This window comes from Acomys minous (assembly GCF_964271855.1).
Source record: "Acomys minous genome assembly, chromosome: 2".
NCBI lineage: Eukaryota > Metazoa > Chordata > Mammalia > Rodentia > Muridae > Acomys > Acomys minous.
Genome location: NC_140484.1, coordinates 34,229,914 through 34,256,837, shown reverse-complemented (window position 1 = coordinate 34,256,837; position 26,924 = coordinate 34,229,914). Strand labels below are relative to the sequence as shown.

The 26,924-nt window shown below is 46.0% G+C and overlaps 1 protein-coding gene across 4 annotated transcripts in view; it reads left to right on the top strand.

The window, feature by feature from the left end:
• The first annotated feature begins 3,126 nt into the window (after positions 1–3,126).
• Positions 3,127–26,924, top strand: part of DMRT1 (doublesex and mab-3 related transcription factor 1) — a 103,180-nt gene continuing 79,382 nt past the window's right edge. For all 4 annotated transcript variants that reach the window (XM_084771736.1, XM_084771734.1, XM_084771735.1 and 1 more), the window contains exons 1-2: positions 3,127–3,557; positions 7,818–8,001. In XM_084771736.1, the coding sequence (XP_084627862.1) occupies positions 3,210–3,557; positions 7,818–8,001 (532 nt within the window). In that variant the 5' untranslated portion in view covers positions 3,127–3,209. The remainder of the gene's footprint in view (positions 3,558–7,817; positions 8,002–26,924) is intronic.

Genomic DNA, 26,924 nt, shown 5'->3' with positions numbered 1-26,924 from the left:
GATGCTAGGTAAGTACCTTCCTACTGAGTTCTAGACCCAGCCTCTCCTGTCTTTGTGGATCTTTCCTGCATGGTATGTCCTTTGTGGTTTATGAATTAAAAACTTCGTTTGCTCTTAATTTCTTCTAGGTTTTAAGGCTAGGAAATGTGGGTTCCTAGTTCTAAGGCACGTAGAGTTGAGTCACTCCACCAAAGACGCCTCAGAATCTAGGTTTCACAGCGGCTTTTCGCTCATCTATTTCAACTTCCAAGGCTGGACTGGGCCTTGGTAATGATTCAGGGTGCAGTTTATTAAAGTTAAAATAAAAAAAAATAAATAGTGGCTAATAGCCGCCGGCATGCTTTAAATTAATGTTTTAATTAATTAAGCAATTAATTTGAGGTATTGAGGACTGAAACTAGGGTCACAAGACAAGCACTCTACTGAGGTACATCCCTGGCTCTACTCCCCACAGTATCTCATTGTATTAGCCCCAGATAACAAGGAAGTTGCTGTGTAGACCCCAAGGCCTTGAACTCACCGAGCTGTGCCTGCTTCTGACTCCAAATTAAAGGTAGACACAAGGGACACCACACCAGCTGTCTTTCTTTTGAGACAGAATCTCACTAAACTGCCTGGGCTGGCTTTGAATTCATTCTTTAGCTGAAGCTAACCTTGAACTTGAAATCTTCCTGTTTTAGCCTTTAGAGTAGCCGGGATCACGGGTCTTTGCCATCATTTCAATGAGAAGTTCTAAGGTGGGTGAATGGTTGCACCAGGACCCCTTTCTCAAGTCACGTTTCCCTCGCATCTCGTGTACAGTCCTTTATAAACCTTCTTTTTGAAATATTTTTTTTTCAGACAGTGAACACTAGTGGAAAGAGTTCACACAGAGAGAAAAAGGTGTGGGAATTAGAATGGGAAAGGTACATTAGGGGATTTCAGAGGTAGATGGCCTGACGATGCTCAACAGACATGGCCACTGGGTAGCCTTTTTCATGAGGAGCCAAGCGGGGCTGCCTGTGCTCCTTTCGGAAAACAGCCCTAACGTGGAAGGCAAGTGCTGACACTAGTAAGATGCAGGAGGAGGGGAGGGGTGTAATGATGGTCTCCCGTCATTAGTACAACTGCAAGCCTAGGGATGTGACACTTAACAGAGAGGCTTGTGCTGGGTCAGCGGGGAGCTCCAAGCTTGAGGGTGTCAGATGCTAAGAGATGCAGAAGAGAACCAAGGTCTTTGACTTTTGCTTCTTCACATAGAAAACAGCACCCAGGTGCTGCAGAGCCCTCAGGGCCTGTGAGCACTGGGAGACTAAAGAAACAGCCCAGTCGGAGGCTCCTGCAGAGACTCAAGGCTCTTTTAGGGAGTGGGGTGGGGTGGGGCTGTACTGGATTTCATTTTGTATGTAGTTGGGGCTGGTCTGGACATCATAATTCTCCCACCCCAGGCCCCCAGTTGTGGAGGTAACAGATATTAGCCATCATGCCAGGCTAGAGACTCAGGCTCAATGCGGAGTGCTGGCTTTGAGAGGCACAGGACAACTGATAGCAGACCTTAGGAACAAGTTTGTACTGCAGGGCAGACAGAAGGCACCTGCTGAGAGCAGATGGGGAACCAACGGAGCTGGGGGGCTTCGTTTGTTTCTTTGAAGTGTATTTTCATACTACAAAATAGGACCAAATGAGTGAGTTTAGAGTAATGTCTTTATCTACATGGTCCCTCACCCACAGTTTTTTTTTTTTTTTTTTTTTTTTTTAGTTTTTCGAGACAGCGTCTCTCTGTCTTGGACTCACTTTGTAGACCAGGCTGGCTTCGAACTCACAGCGATCCGCCCGCCTCTGTCTCCTGAGTGCTGGGATTAAAGGCGTGCGCCACCACGCCCGGCTAGTTTTTTTTTTCTTTTTTTTTTTCCAGACAGAGTTTCTCTGTGTAGCCTTGACTGTCCTAGACTCATTTTGTAGACCAGGCTGGCTTCGAACTCACAGTGATTCACCTGCCTCTGCCTCCCGAGTGCTGGGATTAAAGGCGTTCGCCAGTACCGCCTGGCCCAAAATCAGATTTTTGTTTTTTAAATTTTGGGTGCAGGATCTATTTGCAGAGGCCAGGCTGACTCCAAACTTCTAATACTTTAGCCACTGTCAGGGCGTGGGGATTACAACTTCAGGTCACTCTGCTTGGGACCAATTCAGTTTCTTTGTGGTTTCCCTTTTTCTTTACTTACTTACATATTTTGAGGCAGGGTCTCTGCAATTCTAAATGGCCAGCAACTCATTACTGGCCTAGACTGGCCTTGAGCTCATAGCGGTTTTTTTTTTTCCTGCTTCGGCCTTCCAGGTGCTGAGATGACCAGCCTGGGGCACCATGCATGGCGAAATTCAGTTTTTAAATGCCTGAGATCCACTCGCCTGCAAAGTCCTAACGCAAGCTCCTTCAAAGGCAGAAGCCATCTACACCACCCAGGAGAAGGCTAGAGCTGAAAGCGCTGATGTGACCTTTATCTGTCAGGAGCCAGGTGGTAGAGATTCTGTGAGCAAACAAACAGGGGAGTAGGAGGCAGGTAGGGGGCAGAAAGACCAGGCTTTTCACTTTTGGGGCGCTTGAGCTTCATGGACTGAGGGTCTTTACTAGACAAAAATCAAAGAGTCGCCTTTTCTTGGTCTGTCTTTCTCTGTCTCACTCGTACGCGAGGCTGGGGGTGGGGTAGGGTGGGGGAAGAAAACTGCTGCCAGTCTCTGTAGTCCAATATGCCTCCCTGGGGGGTTAGTGGTGAGGGAAGGGTAGCGAACCACACCGGGTGGTCTGCCCCTCCTCCAAGCAATGAGCGCCACTCAGCTCAATCCCTTGGAGCTAGGAGCTCAGGGAAAGCTCGTGCGGGTGCTCTGCGCTCCGCGGTGTTTTGTAGCAATTTTGCAGCAGCCCTATTTCGCGCAGCTGGTGCAAGCTTGCTCACAGAAGAAACGCAGCGGACGGAGTTGGGGGGAACAGTGGGCGTGGCCACGCCGCGTAGCGCCCTCTTCCCGCCCACACAATCCTCGGAACGTTCCGAAAAAGTATCCGAAAGTCCTACGCCGTGCGCGCCAAAAGAAAAAAAAAAAGGTACAACTCCCCACCCACTCCTCGAGCTCTTCATTTGGACTGCGCGTCCAGCCCGGGTGCACCCGCCTCCTAGACTCCTTCTAGGGAGCTAAGCGGCTTGTTGGGTGGATCCGTGAGCAGGAGACGGAGCTCGATGCCTAACGACGAGGCATTCAGCAAACCCTCTACACCGACGGAGGTTCCGCACGCTCCCGGGGCCCCGCCACAGGGCAAAGCCGGTGGCTACAGCAAAGCTACCGGGGCGATGGCGGGAACCGCCGCGGGCTCCGGTGCAGGGGGCAGCGGAGGCGCCTCCGGCTCCGGACCGTCGGGTCTGGGCTCGGGAAGCAAGAAGTCCCCGAGGCTGCCTAAGTGCGCTCGCTGCAGGAACCACGGCTACGCGTCGCCGCTCAAGGGCCACAAGCGCTTCTGCATGTGGCGGGATTGCCAGTGCAAGAAGTGCAGCCTGATTGCCGAGCGACAGCGCGTGATGGCCGCGCAGGTGAGTGCGGGTTCCCAGGAACGGGGGGGGGGGTGCCCCCTCTCCGTGTTACCAACGAAGTCACGGGGACCCACCGACGGGCTCGGGCGAGCCGCGGCTTCCAGACTCCTGGGGGCGGCGGGAGCGGGCGTGGGGGCGATGGAGAGTCAGGGACGCTGCCGACACAAGAAAGTTGGGGTTTTCTGTTTTGAATCCCGCGGATTCCGGGTGTTCCCGGCGGTGATGCGGGTTCGGGCCGCGCACAGGCGGGAACTGAATGGCTGAACTCGGCTCAGGGTTCCTTCCGTCCTGACCCTATTTTCCTGCTTAATTTCGGGGTTTGCCACGCACTTGGGCCCCACGGTCTCCAAGAGCGCTCTACGTAGGAGCAGAGTCGCGAGGTTCCATGGACCCCAAGACCGCGCTCTCCGACTGGGGTTGCTGGGGTGTCGGTGTTGGCGCCCCGAGATCTAGACATTGGCATTTACTCCACTGGGAGGGCTGCCTTAATTTTAAACTACATTTCCAAGCCGAACGTTGAGGGGTCCGTGCTGGGAATAATCGCCCCGAACCCCTCGTTACACAAATAAGAGGTGCGGGGATTCGCTCTTCTGGGGTGCCTGGCTTGCTCCGCTTAAGAGGTTGCTCAGTAGGTTCATGGGCCAGCGTTTACCCTGGTGGCCTGGGAGTGCGCTGCTCCTGCGGCTTTCTAGAAACTTCTTTGGGATGGGCGGGAGCGCGGCGTGTTCGCGCCTTGGTTGGCGCTTTTTCCGGGTTCTCCCCGTGGACCCGGGCGAGCGGCTCAGCCATTTTGAGCGGTGCGAAAGCGCTAGCGTTTACAAATTTGTAGTCCCAACCCAAATTATCCCAATTTAGATTACTTTGAAAGTGTTTTAGCCGTGCTTAAGGGAAAAGGTAAAAAAGGAAGGGGGGGGGGGAGAAAGAAAGAAAGAAAGAAAGAAAAAAAGACAGGTGCAGGGGAAAGGTGCCCGTTTGAAGCTCTGTAGATCCGTTCTTCTTTTTTTTTTTTAATAGCTTGAACAGCAGGCTAGTAATTTAGCATCTTGACGGAAATAGTTAAAAGTCGGTATCCTAAAGGATTTTTAGAAGGCAATAATATACATTCTTTCCCCCCAAAATGTTGTTTCATCTTAAGGCAGGTTATTTAAAAATGAAAAGATACCAAAAAATGTTTGCTAAAGACGAACTACTTTTGGTTAAGAGCATCTTTTGAAAAGGATGTAGATAAGAAGGTTGAACAGGACTGCACAAACGCTTAAAGATTATACACCCACGTGGGCGTCACCCCTTTAAAAATGTCTTAAATTATATATACTTCAGCTTCCCATATTGTGAAGTTAAGGAAAAAATAATTTTCTTTAGTTTCTTAAAAGACAGTTTATCTTAATCTGTAGTGAATGAAAAGAGTATGCTCCATATTACTACATTGGAAGCATCACGTGAAATTGTAAATCATAAAGACTTCTAAATTATAATTGGAGGTAAAAATATTAGGAACACTTAGTGAGTGGACCTTGTGTTTAGTGTGAAGAGTATAGTTGCAAGGAATCTCCTCAAATGGACGAAATATTCCAATGGAGACATTTATTTGGAATCACCTTCTTTTTAGGGGTTTAATTCTGAGGTGGTTAAAAGCTGAGTTAAAAACAAAGGCAATTCAAATTATAGAGTGGGCTCCTCCTAGGACTTTTCACATTAGGAGTGTGCAAGACAAATCCTTTTTAAAAATCCAGATAATAGCTGGATTTTGCTCACTTGTAAATGCGTGGAAATAAATATTAAATATACATTGAAAATAATTGCGTCTTTAGCCAGTTGCTATCCTCTTCCCTGTTAGAATAACCATTTCCTGATGGAGAAGGTCTAGGAAAGGAGTGAGTTTATGGCATAGCTCAGCTGTGCTTTTGGGGTAGGCCAGGGTATGGTTAGTGTAGGTGTGTCTTCATAAGCTTCAGAGGTTTGTAGTGGCAGCTTCTTCTTCTGGGCAAAGCTATTGCTACTCTTATTTCTTTTCTTTTTTTAAAGATTTTTAAAAAATTATGTATATAGTGCTCTGCCTGAGTATACACCTGCAGGCCAGAGGAGGACATCAGATCTCATTATAGATGGCTGTGAGCCACCATGTGGTTGCTGGGAATTGAACTCAGGACCTCTGGAAGAGCAGTCAGTGCTCTTAACATCTGAGCCATCGCTCCAGCTCCAGCTACTCTATTTCTAAGCCTCTTGGTTCATATAAACGACAGTGATACAAACCTAAAACTCAACCAACGCCAAGACTTAAGGTGTCTTAGTCTTAATAACTCTTTATTTAAGCCTCATATCCACGGCTAAAGCTTCCTTTGGTTGTGAGTGAAATCTCCACGTGCATCAGTTATGTTCGGGACAGTAGTTTTTAAATACATTGATTGTAGTTGTGGCTTTTAAAAATTATTGTGGCAGGCACAGAGTGCATGTGTGGAAGGCAGAAGGCATGTAGCTAGGTCCTTGTCCTCACCTTTGCTTTGGGTTGTGGGATTGAGCTCCGATACTACAAAAGTAACTGCGGGAACCGCCACTCCCTGAGCCATCTGGCCCACCTAGGCGTTTTGATTTTTCTTAAGTACTCCACACTGAGCCTAGGACTTCATATAGGAAGCGTGCCCCACTGAGCAATGTTCCCAGCCCAAAGAGTTGTGCTTTTGAGTAACCATTTTGTTTCACCTTTGCTCTTGACTTAGAGCCTCAGAGGTGTGGGCACTTTTACTTTCTCAGAGTGTTACATCACCAATGGTCAGTTTCTAGGGGAAATCTTTTTCTTTTTGTTACATGTAGTAAACAAAACGCTTTTTTAAAAAAAAAGCCTTTTGGGGGCCCGACATTTTACATGTTATTTGAAAGACGAATTGAAGAACCACCACACAGAATTTGCTGAAAGCACATTGGGTTCTTTCTCTTAATTCTAGCTTGCCTTCCTGCCTGAATTGTCTGATGCCTCACCAGGGACTTCAGCACCAGGTTACAGCCCCTTCTCCACTAGCCTTATCCTGCCCTGGGAAATTAAGGCTCTCCAGGGGTTCCTAAACAGTACTGATCTTCCAGATTGCGCTGCCATTCCCCTGTCATCTTTCTTTCTTTTTGGTTTTTGTTTTTTTGTTTTTTTGTTTTTTCTCAGATGGGGTTTCTCTGTGTAGCCCTGGCTGTCCTGGAACTCTTCTTTGTAGACCAGGCTGGTCTCAAACTGACAGAGTTCCATCTGCCTCTGCCTCGGGAGTGCACCACCATACCCAGCTTCCTCTGGCATTTTCAAGCCCCATTTTTCACCCCATCCTTCACAAGTCTGCTAGAATCCTTGTCTCATGCTTAGATTTTAAAGACATATTTCTTTTTGATACAAGGTCTTGCTGTGTAGCCCAGGGTTGCCCTGAACTCTAAATCCGCCTGCTTCAGCCTCCCAAATGCTGGGATTACTGACATGCCACATCAGCTACCCACGTTTTAAAGATATTTGGGGTTGAATTTTCTTCTGTAGGCTTGCTCTGTACATCCCACAGTGTCTAGCACATTTTGTCTTGATGTTTCATGCTTGTTTACCTGTCTCCGTTTTCTTTTAAACGGTGAGTAAATTGGGTCTAATCTAATGTGACTGTCTGGTCTTCCTGGTACAGTGGCCTTTTACCTGTGTCTTGAATGAAGGAATGCATGGTCTAGTCTCCTGACCTATCAGAGCTTTTTTCCCCCCCTTGGTCTTGAGTTTACTCTACAGTTTTTCCAGCTTGGCCTGTTGTAGTTGCGTATTGTCCTAGTTAAGGTTTCACCACAATCAAAAAGCCAGATGGGGGGTGGGGTAGGGTGGGGAAAGGTTGCTTTGGCTTATGCTTCATATCACTGTTCATCATTGAAGGAAGAAGCCAGGACAGGAACTTGAACTGGGCAGGAGCTGATGCAGAGGCTGTGGAGGGGTACAGCTTACCGTCTTGTTCCTCCTGCCTTGCTCAGCTTGCTTTCTTCCAGAAGCTAGGACCACCTGCCCCGGACACCACCCACAATGGGCAGACCCTCCTACATCAAGTACTCATTAAGAAAATGCCCTATGGGCTTGACTCCAGCTAGTGTCAAGTTAACACCAAACTAGCCAGCACACTGAGGGAGTCAGATGAAAAGACAAGGCTGAAATGAGAGCTGGTGTATCTGCTCACAGATGTGGAGAACCACAGTAGCTCTGCAAAACTTGGCAGGTGAGTATGCTTTGTAGGAGGGTGACTTGCTGCTCTGTGTTTCCAGGTGGCCCTGAGAAGACAGCAGGCCCAGGAAGAGGAACTGGGCATCAGCCACCCCATCCCTCTGCCCAGCGCTGCTGAGCTGCTTGTCAAGAGAGAAAATAATGTCAGCAACACATGCCTGATGGCTGAGGCGGGCAGCTCCACTCAGCCCCCACCAGCCAGTACCCCCACCCCTGCTGCCTCAGGTAACCTAGGGGTGTGGGTTCCCATGGGAAGAAGGAGGGTGGTAGCTGTGTAAACAGTCTCAGGAACCCCCTGAGCTCCACATGACATGACGCTTTGATCCGTCAGCAGTTTCCTGAAGGAGTTTGCCTCTGCTGCTCTGCCTTTGGCTAAATGGGAATCTCAGAACACCAGGGAGAAGTGAGATTGTTCCCGTGTCATCTCTGTCCACTCTGGGGTCCTCTTGGGTGGGAACTCAGAGTCCTTGTTTCCTGGGACTGGACATTTCTTCCCTCTTGCATTCTAGAGAAGGTCCGTGGGGGTGAGGGGACATGCACGCGGGCTTGTCTAGTCCCTGTGTGCTGAGTGCTATTCCAGGGGCTGTATTTATGCAGGCTTATCTCAGTTCCTCCCCAGAGCCCTGTAAGGTAGGGCTAGCCGTGCTTTGTAACATGCTTGACAGCTGAGGTAGGAGCCGATTGACTGACCAAGTTGATGGAACTAGGAAGTCTAAATCAGCCCATCTGCCTTCAGAATTCAGTGTTCTATAAACCCCATAGAACTCCAGTAGATGAGTGCTCACTCTCTGCCGTAGAAGCCTCCTGCCATGTGTGGTTTAAAGCTAGTCTACTGAAACTCAATGAGAAAATCTGGTTTCTCCAATGCACAAGTCCTCAGTAGCCACATATGGCCCAGGACTACAGCAAATAATCTATTTCTGTCCCTCCAATACTTGATAGTGGGGCTAGAGAGATGGCTTAGTGGGTCAGAGCACTTGGTGCTTGCTCTTCCAGAGGAGTTCAGTTCCTAACCCCAGCTTACCACTGCCTGTGACTCCAGCTTTAGAAGATCCAGTGCCCGTTTCTGGTGTCCATGGGCACCTACACATGTGCCATTTACACACACACACACACACACACACACACACGCACACACGCACACACACACACACACACCACATGCACTCATAAAAAAAAGTTGATGATGTTGAATTGGAAAGCAAGGATACTTAAGATACCTGCTAGGAAGAGGTGAACAATTTATATGACCTGAAGAGAAACCAGAGAGCTGGAGAGATAGCTCAGCGGTTAAGAGAGAGCACTGACTGTTCTTCCAAAGGTCCTGAGTTCAATTCCCAGCAACCATATGGTGGCTCACAATCATCTGTAATGAGATCTGATGCCCTCTTCCGGTGTGCAAGCGAACATGCAGGCAAAACACTGTATATTTAATAAATAAATAAATCTTAAAGAAAGAAAGAAGGAAAGAAACCTGCTAGTAGCTGGGCATTGTGGTGCATACCACGGAGGCAGAAACAGGTGGATCTTTGTGAGTTCGAGGCCAGCCTGGTCTACAAAGTGAGTTCCAGGACAGCCAAGGCTACACAGAGAAATCCTATCTCAAACAAACAAACAAACAAACAGCAACAACAAAAAAAAAACAAATAGAAAGAAACTTGTTAATATTCTTTTGAGTTCAGGAGTTTCTGTCAATTAAACAAGTAGTGTTCCCATATCTGTGGAGCATATATTTCAAAACCCAGGAGAATGCTTGATGCTACAGAAAATATTGAACCACACTCACAGGCGCGCACGCACGCGCACACACACACACACATACACACACATGCACATACAGACATATACACAAAAGGCACACAAGCACATACAAACGTACACACAAGTACATATATAGGCCGATGTGTGTAGACACATACATATATGCAAACGCATACACATATACACAAAGACTTTTACACCATACATACAAAAAGAGACTCATAAATCCATATACATATTCATACACAATACAGATACACAACACACATTCAAACATACTCTTAGATACATACAGATACACCTCTACCTATACAGACATGCATACACAATCACAGGTACACACACGGATACAAATTCAAACACACAACACGCACATATACTTTCACACATGCTCATACATAGACACATACATATACATAAACACACATACAAACCACTGTGCTTTCCTGTGTCTACATATCTGTAATGAGGTTTAGTTTTTAAGGTAGGTATAGCAAGATATTAATAACAGCTAATAACTAGGATAATTGTTACAACATAGTACAATAACATTATTTAAAATTTTGTGGTGCTGGGGAGATGGCTCAGTGGTTAAGAGCACTGTCTGCTCTTCCAGAGGTCCTGAGTTCAAATCCCAGCAACCACATGTAGGCTCACAACCATCTATACTTGGATCCCATGCCCTCTTCTGACATGCAGGAGTGTATACAGATAGAGCACTCATATATATGTAAAATAAATAAATAAATCTTTTTTAAAATTATGCATTATTTGTTTCTGGAATTTTCCATTTAATACTATTGGACCATTCTTGACCTCAGGTAGGTGAGACCCCAGCAAGGCAAACTTGGGATATGGGAGCTACTGTACATACTGAGAGCCACAGCATATCTTTAAGGTCTTCTGTGGCCCCATGAAATCCAGCCTAACCCTGCACACCACCTTAATCAAGCTTTCGTGATCATCGTTGGCTGGCCTTAACTACTGGGATAAAACATCACTCAGGCAGTCCTTGTCAGTAGCTGTGCAACTTTAGGCAAGTTTCTTTCTTTCTTTCTTTCTTTTTTTTTTGTTTTTTTTTTGTTTTTTTTGAGACAGGGTCTCTCTGTGAAGGCAAGTTTCTTAAACTCTCTAGGCTTCTTGTTTCCACATCTTAAAAATGAGAGGAGCCAGGCGTGGTGGCTCATGCCTGTAATCTCAGCACTTGGGAGGCAGAGGCAGGTTGATCACTGTGAGTTCGAGGCCAGCCTGGTCGACAAAGGGAGTCCAGGACAGCCAGGGCTGTTACACAGAGAAACCCTGTCTCGAGAAACCTTAAAAACAAACAAACAAACAAACAAAAAAAAGAGGGTTCCTGGAGGTGGGGTGAGGTGAGGATGTCTTCCTATGAGTCCTGGCTGTTAGACAGGATAAGGTAAGCATACCTTAAAGAAGCGGTACATGTGTCTGTGTTTCTGCCACTGTACATCCTGTAATTAACAAAGGAAAAGATGCCAATGCTCCTCCCAGTATGTGGGGATGGAATTACAGCGCAAGGAATGCCGGGCATGGGAGGTTCAGTGATATGTTTGCCCCCTCTCTCACCCCCCAGGTACTGAGCCTGCGGTTTAGACTGTGTGCTGGCTGGTGGTGTGGAGGGAGGCTTGGCTTCTGTTTAGAGTTGTGGGGTAATCACACTGCCTATCAGTAGCTTAGGAAAAGACAGAACCTGACATCTGCTTTCTATAGGAAAGGTATTGTTTTCCACCAGACTTGGCACCACTATAAAGGAAAAAAAAAAAAAAGGCATAAACCCAAACAGTGCTCTTTAGTTTTTCAATTTGATGCTCATAGTACGTACTTAGAGTAGTTTCCAAATTTGACTCTTCATAGGACCAGAGAAGTTCTGTCAGGGTGGGTTCAAGTGGGAGTGGGAGTTGCAGGAAGGAGCCACAGAGGAGCAGGAGAGGGACCAGGGTCAAGGAGGACCCCAAGCCCATTCTGTTCTGTCCAGCAGCTGACAAGCCTCATGATCCCGTTGGCACCTTGAAACAGCAAGCAAACATGAGTATGTGTTGTGTTCCTTCCCTGGGGACCAAGTGGGAGCTTTAGCCTGGAGGCTCACTCTGCCTTCCCTCTGGAGTACAGGCTGCCCATCAGTCAGTTCAGCCAGGAGCTTTAGTGATGCTCTTTCTTCACAGAACTGACTGCAGGACATCATCAGCATTGCTAGTGATGACTTCTGGACCAATTTGGGGAAATGGAGATGGGAGTAGAATTAAAATACTAAATGTAGGGGGAGGGCTGAGGGGGAAGACAGAGACAGAGACAGAGAGAGACAGGAGAGAGACAGAGAGAGGACAGAGAGAGAGAGAGAGAGAGAGAGAGAGAGAGAGAGAGAGAGAGAGAGAAACCAGACAGAGTCTTGACGCTTTTAAGGCAGCAAATGGAAACCAACCTCTTAGCTCTATACTGACAAATATGTAGCTTTCACTGTAGAGATTCATTTGAAATAACATATAAGTCAGCCAGGCAAATGGAAGATACTGGTCTGGTGTGAGATGACTTAATGATTAAGATGGCTTGCGATGCAGGCCTGATGACCTGAGTCCTAGAGAGAGCCAGGGAGATGGGTAGAGTGCTTGCTGGGTAAGCAGAGGACCTGATTGTGTACCCATGTCGAGCCCTATGTGGTAGTGTGTATTGCAGCCCGGTGCTGGGGGAAGGCCAGAGACGCATGGATCCTGGACCTTCCTGGTTGGCTCCCCTAGCTAATAGAGCAAGTTTCAAGTTCAGTAAGAGACCCTCTCTCAAAACATGAATCAGAGCAGGGCATGGTGGCACACGCCTTTAATCCCAGCACTTGGGAAGCAGAGGCAGGTAGGATCTCTGTGAGTTCGAGGCCAGCCTGGTTTGCAAAGCGAGTCCAGGACAGCCAAGGCTACACAGAGAAACTCTGCCTTGGGGGAGGAAAAAAGTGAATCAGAGGGCTCGGAGGGATGGCTCAGTGGTTAGGAATATTTGCTGCTCTTACAGAAGATGAAGGGTCAGTTTTGAACACCCACATGATGGCTTTCTTCTTTTCTCTTTCTCTTCCTCCTCTTCTTCCTCCTCCTCCTCCTCCTTCGGTTGTTTTTGAAGCAGGGTTTCTCTGTGCTACTAGTGATCCACCTGCCTCTGCCTCCCGAGTGCTGGTATTAAAGGTGTGCGCCACCACGCCCAGCACCACGTGGTGGCTTACAACCCTCTGTAACTTCAATTCCAGAGGATCTGATACCAGCTTCTGAGCTTTGCAGGCACTAGGCTCACACATGTGTACATCCATACTTATAAGCAAAAGAATCATACATAAGACACTCAGATGGTGCATATACATAGAGCAAACATACAAATATCAGCCTCTGGCTAACACACACACACACACACACACACACACACACACACACACACACACTCCTCTCTATGAAAAAAAGTCTTCAGTGAAAGATCATTATTCATTAAGTTCAGTCTGAAGTTTCCACCCATTTATTCCTTTAAAACATCTGCATGTAAAAGCGGCTAGTGTTGATTATATAATGCTTACATCCAGACTTTCACTTGATACAGCTTGGAATTCTTAGAGATTTATTTTATTTTTAATTATGTGTATGTATATGGGGGGGGGAGGGAACGTGTGCATGTGAATGCAGGTGCCCATGGAGGGCAGAAAGCGTGAGGTCTCCCTGGAGATGGAGTCACAGGCAATTGTGAGCTGCCTGGTGTGGGACTTGAACTCAGGTCCTCTGGGAGAGCAGTATATACTCTTGGTCCCTGAGCCATCCCTCCAGTCCAGCTTGGAATTCTTAATGGCTTAATGTTTTGTTATACAGATGTTGGGGGACAGTGTTGGAAGTGGCTTAGTAACTGACAAAAATGGTAGGCGTGGTCCTGGCATAGTAACCCCCCCAGCTCCTCCCCCCATCAGCCTAGCTCCTCCCCCTACCAGTCTGCCCCCACCCCCACCAGCCTGGCTCCTCCCCCCAGCTGCTTGGCTCCCCGGGGACCTGGAACTAAACTCCTGCTGTCTCATGCTTGCAAGGCCTCTCTCTCACTTGGTAAAATTAAGTGGATTTCTTTTTTTTGTCCTTGAATCTCAGTTATCTTCTTTTGGCTCCTTAAAACGCCTAATGTGAGTGAAAGAGCTCAAGAATTACTGTCCAGGCTGTTAGGTGAATTTAAGGACACTTCAAAGGCAATGGGTTTATCAGGCTAACGTCCTTCTACTGAAGGGCCGAGGCCTCTGCACAGCAAGACGTCAACCAGAGGCCACTGTCTGTGGTCCTCAGCCAAGGGCTGGCTAAGACTATCTGTGAGTTGGTGAGATGGACCTCAAGTAACCGCTCTAAGATTCTTGTTATTGTGGGTGAGGATTCATGTGAAAATGGCCTTTTGAATAAACTCTCTATGTCAGCAATGTTAGCCAATAGCCTCACCCAAGTTGTTTTGGGACACTTAGGGAAAGAACCTTTTTTTTTTTTTTTTTAGTTTCTCGAGACAGGGTTTCTCTGTATAGCTTTGGCTGTTCTGGACTCACTTTGTAGACCAGGCTGGCCTCGAACTCACAAAGATCCACCTGCCTCTGCCTCCTGAGTGCTGGGATTAAAGGCATTGTGCCACCACTGCCCAGTTTTTTTTGGGGGGGGGGCTTTAAAGAATAGCAATTCCAGCATTTCCCCCTATGATTTCAGCTTTTGCGTTTTAGCATAAATTGATTTTTTTTTCCTGAAAGTTTCTAGCCAGCTTTTCTTTTTCCTTTAACCTCTATCAGTGGAATATCATTTTACCCAGGGTATTCCCTGAGCCCTGCACAGCTCTTCACCTCCTGTGTCTGTGGATACCATGTTGTTGTTGTTGTTGTTGTTGTTGTTGTTGTTGTTGTTAAATCCTCGGCATTCCCTGAGCCCTGTGCAGTTCTTTGCCTCTCCTTTCCTGTGAGGCTGTCAGATGAAGGGCTGCGTTGTAGAGCACTGGATTCTGCATGCATGGCCTTTGTGAGGGCCTGAATGTTATCTCTCCTGGGCTCTCCCTTCAGGGGCATCCTGGACTTCCATCCACAGGCATACCCACCCTCCCCCAGGTCAAGCTTCGCCCCATGTCTGCCCTATGGTCTGGGCCTCTGGCAGCTCCTGCCTGTGAGGAGCCCAGTGGCTCTGACTCACTCCCCTTTCCCACTTGGGTCACCTGGGTCTGTGCCTAACTGTACAAGGGAGCCTTCTGCAGTTCTCCTCAGCAATGGGGTTGGAGAGCGCACAGCAGACCCATAGCAGTGTGGACATGGAGCGCCCCGCACACGTTTTTTTTTTCCCCCAGAGAAAGATTTTTTTTTAATTTTTAATTTTTTTATTAATTTATTCATATTACATCTCGATTGTTAGCCCTTCCCCTGTTTCCTCCCATTCTTCCCTCCCTCCCACTTCCCCCCTTCTCCCCTCCCCTATGTCTGTGATTGAGGGAGACCTCCTCTCCCTATATATGCTCTTAGAATATCGAGTCTCTTCTTGGTAACTTGCTATCCCTCCTCTAAGTGCTGCCAGGCCTCCCCATCCAGGGGACGTGGTCAGAAAAGGGGCACCAGAGTTCGTGTGAGAGTCAGATCTCACTCTCCACCCAGTGATGGAGAATATCATGTTCATTGGCTAGGTCTTGGTAGGGGTTCGAAGTTTACTGCCTATATTCTCCTTGGCTGGTGCCTTAGTTTGAGGAGGACCCCAGGACCCAGATCTGCCTGTCATAAAGTTCTTCTTGTAGGTTTCCAGGACCCTGTGGGTCCTATTATTTCCCCATTCTTCCATGCTACTCTCACCTAAAGTCTCAATAGGATGTCTTCTCCTCTGACCCACTTTCTTGGTAAGTAAAGTTTTTCATGGTACGTATCCCTTGGACTAGTGTTTTAATATAAATGAGTATATACTGTTTGTCTCTTTTTGCTTCTGGGTGAACTCACTCATTATGATAATTTCTAGATCAATCCATTTGTCCACAAATTTCGGGAATTCCTTGTTTTTAATAGCTGAGTAGTATTCCATAGTGTAAATGTACCATAGTTTCTTAGTCCATTCTTCTACTGAGGGACACTTAGGCTGTTTCCATGTTCTGGCTATTATGTATAAAGCAGCTATGAACATGGTTGAGCATATGTCCCTGTTGTGTGGTAGGGCATTTTCTGGGTATATTCCAGGGAGTGGGATAGTCCAGAGAAAGATGTTAATGTGATTTTGATTTTTGTTTCTGGGGTTTTGAAACCGGGTTTCTCTGTGTAGCCTTCTCTGTCCTGGAACTCAAGTCATTAGACTAGGCTGGCCTTGAACTCGGAGACTCACCTGCCTCTTGTCTGTCGAGTGCTGGGATTCAAGGTGTGTGCCAGTACCAAGGGCTGATGATTTAGTAAAGAAAGACAATGGATTATTTACATTTGTGCATTTCTTTCTTTCTTTCTTTTTTCCTATTTCTTTCTTTTTTTATTTTTAGAAAGATAGACATTTTCTTGAAGAGTAGTTTTAGGTTTGCTCCAAGATGGAGAGGTGAGATTGTCATGTATCCTCATCCTAGCTAAATCCCCTGCCAAAGGAGTGGGCTTGCTAATGAACCTGAATTTAGGTATCCTTATCCCCCCACGCATGTGCAGATCCACTCACGGTGCCATATGTTCAGTGGATTTCCATAGGTATGTATCCGCCATTACATTATTTTACAGGGTGTATTTTCATTGTTCTAGACTTTTTCTCCGGGGTTATAGAAATTGAAAATAGCATTTTAGTTTTTAATTTACAGGTTTTTTTTCATTCAGATGGCTGTAAAAGCAACTTAACAAACTGGATGGGGAGAAAGAAACCCCCATTTTGAACTCCCCCCAAATAAAGATTGGAACTTTGAATAAGAGTGATTTAGGACCACTCTCAGTTGAAAGTGGAGACTTGTTGCCTAGTTAAAAGTGTTCAGATAAAAACATTCTCAAAGCTGGGCGTGGTAGGGCATGCCTTTAATCCCAGTAGTCTGGGAGGCAGAGGAAGGCATAGTGCTGTGAGTGCTGTGAGTGCTGTGAGTGCTGTAGACCAAAGCCAGCCTGGTCTACAAAGCGTGTCCACAACAGCCAAGGCTACACTGAGAAACCCTGTCTCCCAAAACCAAACAGAACGCAAACCAAAAACAAACAAAACAAAACATTCTCAGATTTTTTACCTTCAGAGTGAGATTTCCAAACTTTCCAACAAAACAAAACATCTTAAGTGGGAGCAGCAGTTGGGAGGCCTAATTGAAAGAAAACACTAAGTGGTAGTGGCCGTCTCACGGTCTTGTTGCTGTGAACAGTCTCAGTCACTTTGCTGAGGGTAGTCTGCTTACGCATCAGATTTGACCACTGTATTGCTCTGATGGAAATGTTCTGTGTAGTGTTTTAGCACACAGTTTCAACTGTAACCTGCAGAGATGGTAGCCTGTCATTCTGCTTTTGCCTAGAAAGGAGCTCTAAAGTCATGAAAAATGTAAATCCAGAATTTAAGGTCACAAGTAAGTTTTATAATAGCATATAAACCATGTAAGAATTTTACCTAGTTTGTAGCTGTCTATGGGGGGAGAAAAGCCTGCGGGCAAGGACTGCAACCACTCATTTATCCTTCTGTGAACAGTATAATATCGGATTTTTATGGTCAATAGTCAGCAAACCTTTCAGAATGAATCAATAAGTGGTGGTCAAGATGTGTTTTAAAACATGAGTGATCTTGAGCTCAGTTACAGACATTAGGGTGAAAACACTGATTTCCAGTGAGTATTTCTATAGACTTAAAAAATTGTTAAATGGTTAAAAATTTAATCTAGGGGAAAAAATGGGGGTAGGGTGGGAGGCTGGAGAGGTGGCTCAGAGGCTAAGAACACTGGCTGCTCCTCAGAAGGTCCTGAGTTCAATTCCCAGCAGCCACATGTTGGCTCATAACCATCTATAATGAGATCTGTTGCCCTCTTTTGGTATATAAGCACATATGCAGGTGGAATACTGTATAAATAATAAATAAATCTTGCTGGGCCTGGTGGCACACGCCTTTAATCCCAGCACTTGGAAGTCAGAGGCCAGCATGATCTATAAAGCGAGTCCAGGATAGCCAAGGCTACACAGAGAAACCCTGTCTTGAAAAACAAAAACAAACAAACAACAAACAAAAGTCTTTTAAAAAGAAAATTAAATCTAGGGCTGGTGAGATAGCCTCATAGATAAAGGCATGTGCTGCCAAACATGATGGCCTGAGCTGAGGGCTCAGGACCTACATAAGGAAGAGAGCTGAGTCCTGTGCTCACCTGACACACACACACACACACTCACACACACACACACACACTCTCTCTCTCTCTCTCACTCAATTATTTTGGCTTTTTCTTTGTTTATTTACTGTGTGTGTGTGTGTGTGTGTGTGTGTGTGTGTGTGTGTGTACATACATGTGTGTGGAGCCCAGAGGTCTACATCAGGAGTCTTCCTCAGTCACTCTCTACCTTATGTTTTGGGGCAGGGTCTCTTTACTGAACTTGAAGACCTGAAGCTCCCCTTTTGGCTAGACTGACTGGTGAGAGAGCGCCAGAGATCTACTCCCCTGCGCCCCCCACCCCCCCATCCCTTCACCCCCGCCCCCAGCATTGCGGTTACAGACATGCACTGCCACACTCAGTTTCTACACAGGTGCTGGGGGTGTGAACTCAGATGCTCAGGCTTCTGCAACAGCACTTCTGTTGTAGTGGCAAAATACCCTGACAGAAAGAGTTTATCTTAGCTCGTAATTCCAGGTTATGGCCCGTCCGTGCAGGGAAGTCACAGTGTCAGGGGCTGGAGACAGATGGCAGCACCAGGTCCACAGCTAAGAACAGAGAGAATAAATGTGGAGATGGTGCCACACATGCTTGCCTGCTTGCATGCAGTTTAATTTCTTTACTCCTCCCTGTTTCTCCACTCTTAACATAGTTCATTCCCTAGGGTAGCCTAGGGAATGGTACTGCCCATGCTGGACTGGGTCTTCACACATCAATTAACTTAAATAACACACACACCCAGCATTACCAGTGGCCAGCTCCTGTAGATAATCCCTCGTCGAAACTCTTCCCAGGTAGGTTTTGCCAAGTTAAAGTAACTATCATGTCCACTGAGATATCTTTCCAGCCCTCAGATTCATTTCTTAATAGATTAAGAAACAAACAAACAAAAACAAAACAAAGCCCATGTGTCTTGTAATTTACCTGTTCAAAAGCATAAAATTCTATATTTTTAGTAACTTAGCAGAGTTGTGAAATATTCAAACTAATTAGTGGTTACTCCCTATCTATTCTTTACCCCAGTTTCTGGTTATCCACTAATTTAGTTTTGTCTTTACAGATTGGCTTAGTTTGGACAATTTATATATTGTCATGGAATAAGATGTGTACCTTTTGTGTTTGTCTTTTTCCACTCACATTTGCTTGATATTTGAAAGGCCTATCCGTGTTGTTGCATGCATTTATTCTTACTCTTATTCCTTTAGCTACTATTTAATACCACATTGTATGGATATTTATCATATTTTGTTTTTCTGTATATCAGTTGATTGACATTTGGATGGACAGCATACATATTTTAGCCATTAAGAGCAACACTGCTAGGCCAGGCGGTGCTGGCACACACCTTTAATCCTTTAATCTGGCCTCGAACTCACAGAGATCCCCCTGCTTCTGTCTCCTGAGTACTGGGATTAAAGGCATGCACCATCACATCTGGCCCATTGGAGAATTTTTTATGGAAGGTGACACTGGCTCTGTGCTCAGTGTAGTCTTGAAATGTTGACATGCCACAGATTTCGCATGTCAGAGGCTCCTCTGTCACCAGTTTCCCTTACCTGCCCAAGGTCTCCTGGAGTCCTTGGACCAAGAATTCCTGTTAGCACCAGCTAATGGCTTCTGCTCTCCCTCTCAGCTCTACCCCCCGCCAGGCTCCCCCCCCTAAGCTTTTTGAGACAGGGTTTCTCTGTAGCCATGGCTGTCCTGGAACTCACTTTGTAGACCAGGCTGGCCTTGAACTCACAGAGATCCTCCTGACTCTGCCTCCCAAGTCTCGATTAAAGGTGTGTGCTACCATGTCTAGCTCCTGCTTCTCTTTTGATCTTGTGAATGCCTTTTTGTTTTGTTTTTATTTTATTTATTTATTTATTTTTTGGAGACAGGGTTTCTCTGTGTAGCTTTGGCTGTCCTGCACTTGCTTTGTAGATCGTGCTGACCTCAAACTCACAGAGATCGCCCATCTCTGCCTCCCAAGTGCTGGGATTACAGGTGTGTGCTACCTGCTTGTTCTGTTTTTATTAACTAACTAACTAATAAAAGAAAAAAGAAAAAAACCTTTTATCACAAACTATACTGCAATTTAAGCTATGCTACTTGATTTGTGTGCACTCGCTTACGTGTATGCATGTGTTATTGAGTGTGCATTCCGTGTGTGTCAGAGTCAACTTCAGGTGTTGGCGCTCACCTCCCACTGTCTTTGAGCCTCTTGTTTGGCTCTGTGTACGCCCGGCGGCAAACTGACCCGTCAGCTTCTGGGGACTCTTTGCCTTCCTTTCCTGTCATACTGCTGGGCACTTGGGATTGCACGTGTTACCACTGTCGCATTATGTGGGTTCTGAGGATCTGAACTCAAGTTTTCACACTGGTGCTCAACAAGTTCTTTACCCAGGGAGCCGTCTCCCCAGTCCTAAATTAACTCTTTCTGAGGGTTTCAACTATCACCACCATCCATCTTCAGGACTTCCCACACTCCTGTTCTCTTTGAACGGTAAGTAGCCTGTTGCTCCCCTCCTGAGCTAACCTTTGACTGTGGACAACTCTTTATGGCAGCTCCTCAGACTTTGAAATCACCTGTAAACCATCCCTGTGTTAAGATATTTTAAATCCTTTCCAGCCTCCGATTTTTTTTTCTTCCCACTTCCCAGTTTAACTGTCTCACTGCCTTCTCTTCCCCCGCCCCCCTTGGTCTGTTCTGTTTATGTAGTCCTCTGGGGTCGTGGAGACTCTGTCTCCAGTGTGTCGGGTCTGGGGGAAGGGCAGGTCTTCAAAGAAAGGGAAGTAGACTGGGCCTCTGTGCTGCCAGCTGCTGGTTCTGAATAAGTTGTACGTCTCTTTGTGGTTTCCACAAACTGATGCAAGAGTATTTCTGCTTGATTTTCACTTGAGGGAAAAAAACCATTAAATTCACGGGATGGTTTTTGACTCCCTTGTGAAAATTCATATTAATATTGATTGTTGTTGCTGAACAAATTACATTTCAAACCAAGTTTACTCTGGTCTCTTAACGCCTGTGGGCCAACTTCATAATTGCTAAAATAGTCTTAGTTTATAACCACTGAACATGCTTTCCAGAACAAAATGGGTAAGTGACTTTTAAAGTAGACTGTAAATAGCTGGCTTGTTGTCAAATGAAAATATTGATTCGGTGGTACAGTTATGGCAGATTTTCTGAAGTTTATTGGCAGTAAGATCTCTTAGCTCTTGCTTCATCCAGCAATGTCAGCTCAGCTCAGTTCAGTGGGTACTAACACATGACTTTTCTGCATTGATTTTTCACACTTACTCCCTCTTTTTGTATTTTCCGTTAACTCTTGAGTTCAAAGTGTATATGTGGGGGGAAGGGTTATACATAGACGATGTATTAAATCAGTGGAGCAGACTGTATTCATGAAGTACCGATAAATATTTGCTGAAGTGAATGACTCACCTGCTGAGTCTGTTTCTCCACTTTAATTATTCAATGAATATTCACTGGGCAGGCTGAATTCTAAGTATCTGATGTATCGCTTAGTGTAAAACATGTGTCTCTTATTGATCTTATTTTTCCATGGATGAAAATATTTTGATAAATAGGTATATAACATTTTTTCATGAAGTGGTATTGAGAAGAGAAGGTTATAGGGTGGATGGATGGGATGGATGGTGCCCTGGCTGTTCCAAATAATGTGGTCCATAGAGGAGGCCTCCCTGGGAAGAAAATGAGTTGGCCCTAGAGCTGGTCCTCTGTGATAACAGCTGTCCCAGTCAGAGTCTTTGGGGACATATTTAAGATGAGACTGCTTACAGCAGGCAGGTGGCCAGTGTCTGCAGTAACACGAACAGGGTGACGCTAGTGCGCCTGCATCACTCTGGGCTGTGTAAGCCAAAGGGAGAGGTGGGATTTTATTAGATTGGCATGGAAAGTCACTGGGGTGTGTTAAAGCCATGAGCGCGCAGCCTGATTTACCTTCGTCTAGGACCTCTGCCACTGAGTGTGGCCAATAGGAGCCGAGTGGGAGCAGAGGTTCATGGGAAGGTTCACTGCCTAAGTTCAGTGGGAGTTGCTTCGACAGTAGAGACAGGAAGCAGGCTTGGGCAGGAGGTCTGTTTTGGAGGTAAGGTTACCTGTCATTTTGGCAGATGTTTTTGGTGGCACTCCGTCCAGACAGTGGCTACTACAGCAGCTCCTGCACTAAGCTCTTGCTGAGGCTCTGCCAGACTGAAAGGTAACCAATCATATTTCAGCATGGTCAGTAAAGTGAAGGGCCCTTAAAGGCAAGGTGTGGTGGAACGTTGTCCTGATACTGGCATTGGCTGAGGCAGGACGATAACAAAGGCGTGTGCCACCACGCCCGGCTTGTAATTAATTTTTTATTAAAGAAAAAAGTGTATTCCCTAATCTCAGTCCTGTGAAGATGTTACCTTTAATATCAAGAAGGACTTGGTAGATGCCATCATGCTAAGATCTTTGGATGGAGAGGTGATTCTGGGATTTCTGGGATCCGATTACATGAACTCTCAAGAGCAGAGAGCTTTGCTAGTTACTGCAGATATGCCATGCAGAAGATGACACATGTGATAGATTGATAGATGTGGCCCAAAGGTGCCAGCTTTCAAGATTGAAGATGCCCCACTCACTACAAGAGAGGCAGAAGGCCGGGCATGGTGGCACTCACCTTTAATCCCAGCACTCGGGAGACAGAGGCAGGTGGATCGCTGTGAGTTCGAGGCCAGCCTGGTCTACAAAGTGAGTCCAAGACAGCCAGGACTACACAGAGAAACCTTGTCTCAAAAACAAAACAAAACAAAAAAAAGAGAGAGGCAGAAGGCGGCAGAGGTTTGGAACATCCCTCATCCCCCCCCCATGATTGTAAAAGATTTAGTTTTAATGTGTGTGTGTTTGCCTGCATTGTGTTTATGTATACCTTGTGCATGTGGAGCCTGTTGAGGCCAGAAGAAGCTCTCAGATTCTCTGGAACTGGAGTTAGGGATGGTTGTGAGCCACCATGTGGGTGCTGGGAATCAACCCCAGTCCTCTGCAAGAACAGCTAATGCTCTCAGGGGCTGAGCAACTCTCCAGACCACCACTTCAGTTCTCATTAGGCCATTTTAGCCAGGCCAGTGGGGGAAAAAAATGGTCCAAGACAGCTCACAGCAATGTGTTCTTTTCATTTTGTTTTGGTTTTTTTCCAACTTCTAGTTAGGTTTTAGCCACAGCAGGTTAAAATTACCACATGCCCTCAGTGGGCACATCCTCTCATCCCAATTACCTTAACTAGTATAATTCTTCACAAGATGCCCAGAGGCCCATCAATTTCCCCCCCCCCTCAGGTGACAGTTGAGATTAACCATTGTACCCTTGAGTACTTTACATCTTCTCTAGGGGGTTCACAGTAAATACGTAAATGCTGTGTAAATAGTTGTAATAATGGCCTAGGGGTGTAGCTTGGGTGCTTGTCTATTGTATAAAAGCCTTGGGTTCAATTCCAAGTACTGCAAGAAAGAGTTTTTTTTTCAATACTGTTTGGGGAATAATGTCAAGGAAATAGCCCAGAGGCAACTACATAGCAAGTGAAGGGGACAGGATGCAAGTAACTGAGTGCGAGGAAAGAGCTAATATGTGCAAAGTTGATGAAGCCCAGGACATTAATGATTTCATGTGGATTCGGCATGATTCAAGGGTGACATTTTGGACACTTGGGCATTTTTAAAGATAATCTATTTCAGTTGAAGCTGGTTGGTTCTGTCTCAAGGACAGCTCAGGATTCTGAGGTTTGGAGGTTGACTTCAGGATACCTTCAGGGGGAGCACCTCACTGCCTTGTACCCTCGCAACACACACCCAAAAGTAAGACTCAGGGGCTTCCGCACAGATGTGCTGTGGGTGTGTGACAGAGTGGCTGTCAAGAAGAAATGTGGATGAGCTGAGCTGGGTGTGTCTCAGGGCTCTCCCCTGAGAAAGGGGCTATTTACCTGGCAGCATGGCTGGGAGGTGTTTTTGTTTAGTTTAGGAGTTTTATTTTTAATCACTTCCCAGACTTGGATATATTTGGAAATAAATAGTATTAATTTTTTTAATTTTTCATTCTAATTGTTGTTGTTGTTTTTTTAATTTTTCTTTCGCATCAAACAAAGCAAAAGAGGGTCCCATGGATGCTATTCACTGAGTACAGTGGTACCGAATGCAGGAGGTGGCTGGCCTCGAGTTAACAAGCAGAAGTAGTGGATAGCACAGATAATTAATTCCCCCAGCATCCCACCCCAGGACCTGCCAGCTTGCAGCACGCCATCATCCAAGCTCCCTTATCTCTTTCTCCTGAGTTATCTTAGAGATGGAATTATGAGTTATTGGAGAAAAGGCACATCAAAGAATAGTGTGTGTGTGTGTGTGTGTGTGTGTGTGTGTGTGTGTGTGTGAGAGAGAGAGAGAGAGAGAGAGAGAGAGAGAGAGAGAGAGAGAGAGAGAGATTGAGTAAGAGGCCGCATTGGTTGGGACCGTTGGCTTTGGATGTGTGCTGTCTTCATCATGATGGCACCTGGGTTTGTTTTTCTCTAAAAGATGTAGATAAACTAGGGCGAATCCCAGAGAAGGGCAACAAAAATGATGTATGGCTCGGGGGGAAGGAGAATAACAGTCTATAAATATTTGAAAGGTAATATAAGAGAGGGAGAGAGATTATTTACAGCCCTGGAAGGGATTTTGACAGGGAACAGAAGCTTGCATCCAGGAGCAGGGGGGAAATTGAATAGTGCTGGGAGGGAAAACAAAAAACAAAAAAACAAAAAACAAAAACAAAGCTTAAGAAGTGTGATTAAGCAACGAAATGTCATCCTCGCGCTAGTTTTTTGTCGCCAGGTGCCGGAAACGGCAGGGAGAATTGACTGGGGACTCACACGGTGTGAATCACGTTTTCCTAGTGCTGCGTGCTGCAGTCTTTCCGTCTGAAAAGCATATTTGTTTAATTTCCGACTCTGGTGTTTCCGGAGGTGTTAGTAATTCAATGCGACTAGCTTTCTTTTCTTACCGAGTGTCTGCGTTGTGGCAGAGATTGTCTTAGCTGCTTGGTTATTTATTATTTTCATTTAACCTTTACAACAACTCTAAAATAGGAACTATTTTTTTTTCCACTTAAGAGGAAATTGAGATTCAATAATTTGCTGGAGATCACATGTGCATTGAGTGGCAGGGTTGGGGATCACAGCACAGTCTGGAATGCATCCACGCTAGGCCCTGTGACCCCAGTCGCACTGTGTCCACAGTAGTGTCTGGGAGCCACCAGGTAGCCAGGTAACTCTCTATCCAAATGCATGGGGCAGGTAAAATAATCGGTGTTGAGAGATGGCTTCACTCTGTTTTTCTAGTCTCTTTAAAAATTTTTTTATTACTATTTCTTATCTTTATTACTGATTTCATTACTATTTTATGTGTGCGGGTGCTTGTCTGTATGTACGGTGTCTTTGCTGTACCACCACATGTGTGCCTGATGCCAGAAGAGGACATTGAACCCGGCATCTGGAACTACGGCAGGTGTGAGTAGCCATGAGGATGCTGGGAATCAAATCTGGGTCGTCTGGAAGAGCGGTCAGCACTCTTAACCGCTGAGTCATCTCTCCAGCCCTCTCCTTTTATTCTTCAGAGATTTTTTTTTTTCAGTAAGTGGTGTTATGAATATATTAGTTTTTTTCTGTACATTCAGGAATCCTACAGGCATTTGGCCATCCTTATAGAGTGCTTGGTACACTCTTGTTAAGGAAAGAACGTTTCCCACATCAGGTCTTATCCTGGACCTCACAGGCCAATGAGTTGGGTACCTTTTGTGGTATTCTGTCTTTCCTGTCCCACACCACTCGCACTAAAAGCAGAAGCTGAGGAACTGGGGATATTGGTCAATACAGGCGTGCATGCTTGACAGGAGTTCCGGCTTTGGCTGTGAAGAAAGTCAAGAACATTGTTACTACAAGAGCTTAGAAAGAGAGATTGCAAAGGCCTGGCCTTTAAAGTAGACCCCTGTTCCAGCTACATCCCCTCGTGTGCCAGGGACCTTTCTGGGTTCCAGCTGATTTCTCATGCTCTCAGAGTCCAGGGGTTATTGAGCGTGGACTTCTATTAGGGCCATAGTGGCGGTATGTGTCAAGGACCTTTCTTTACCCATGCCACAGTGTCCTTTCCCTTACTTTTAAGTATGGTGGCATGTGGTGAAGACCCCTCTCTGCCATGGTGACATGGAATTCTAGCGATGTGGGCTGAAGAGGCTGGCCTTTTTCGTGGACAGTTTTCTGGTATCTTCCTCCCTTTGGAATTGTATGCCTTAAAAAAAAAAATAATAATGAGCCCTTTGTTTTCTGTCCCTGTGAGTTGCCTGTGGTAGCTGTTCCTGGTGAATTCCATGCTAAAGTCACCCCTAGATTACTTTAGCTGTAAACTGTAATGATTCTCCCCTGGCCGTATTTCTCCCAAGGCCTCCTATCTCAGTTACTTGTAAGGCTCCTCCTCCCCTCCCTTGTTGTCTTTGATCTTTTATAATTGGCTTAAAACTCTCCATATTTAATCCGCAGTGACTTTGTTTCTCCTCCCTAGTTCTTCTTGCTCAGTCCCTGGGAATTTAATAATCTGTTTCTTATTGTTTTCTCATATTCTTTTTATGGTGTCATATTTTCTGTGGCAATGGTAATCATCTTTTCTTGTCTGCCCATTCGCTTTATCTTAGCTGTTAATGCAGGTGTGCGTGGTGTCGGTAATAAGCAAAAGTTGTGCCCAGTCTGTGGAGTTGCTGGACTTGCCAGTGAATACCTGCTGGATATGCGTGCAGTTGTGTGAGGTACCGGAGCTTGGCCGGACAAGGGCTTTTTTTTTTCTCCTTCTTCTGGAACAAAATATGATTGCTCACACGAAGGAAGAGCAGTTCTGTTACCTCCCTGAGGTTGATGGCATCCGTAGATGTTCCCACTAAGCCCAGCTCTTCAGCTCATTCTTGCTTTCAGGTGTGCCACCGAGGCCTCGTCTCCTGAAGTCAGCTGTGCTGGTGTTTCCCTGGTTCGGGGGCATCCCAAGGCTCGAGGACCCCAAATTCCTCATCTGTTCTCTTGGCTCTGGAGTGCAC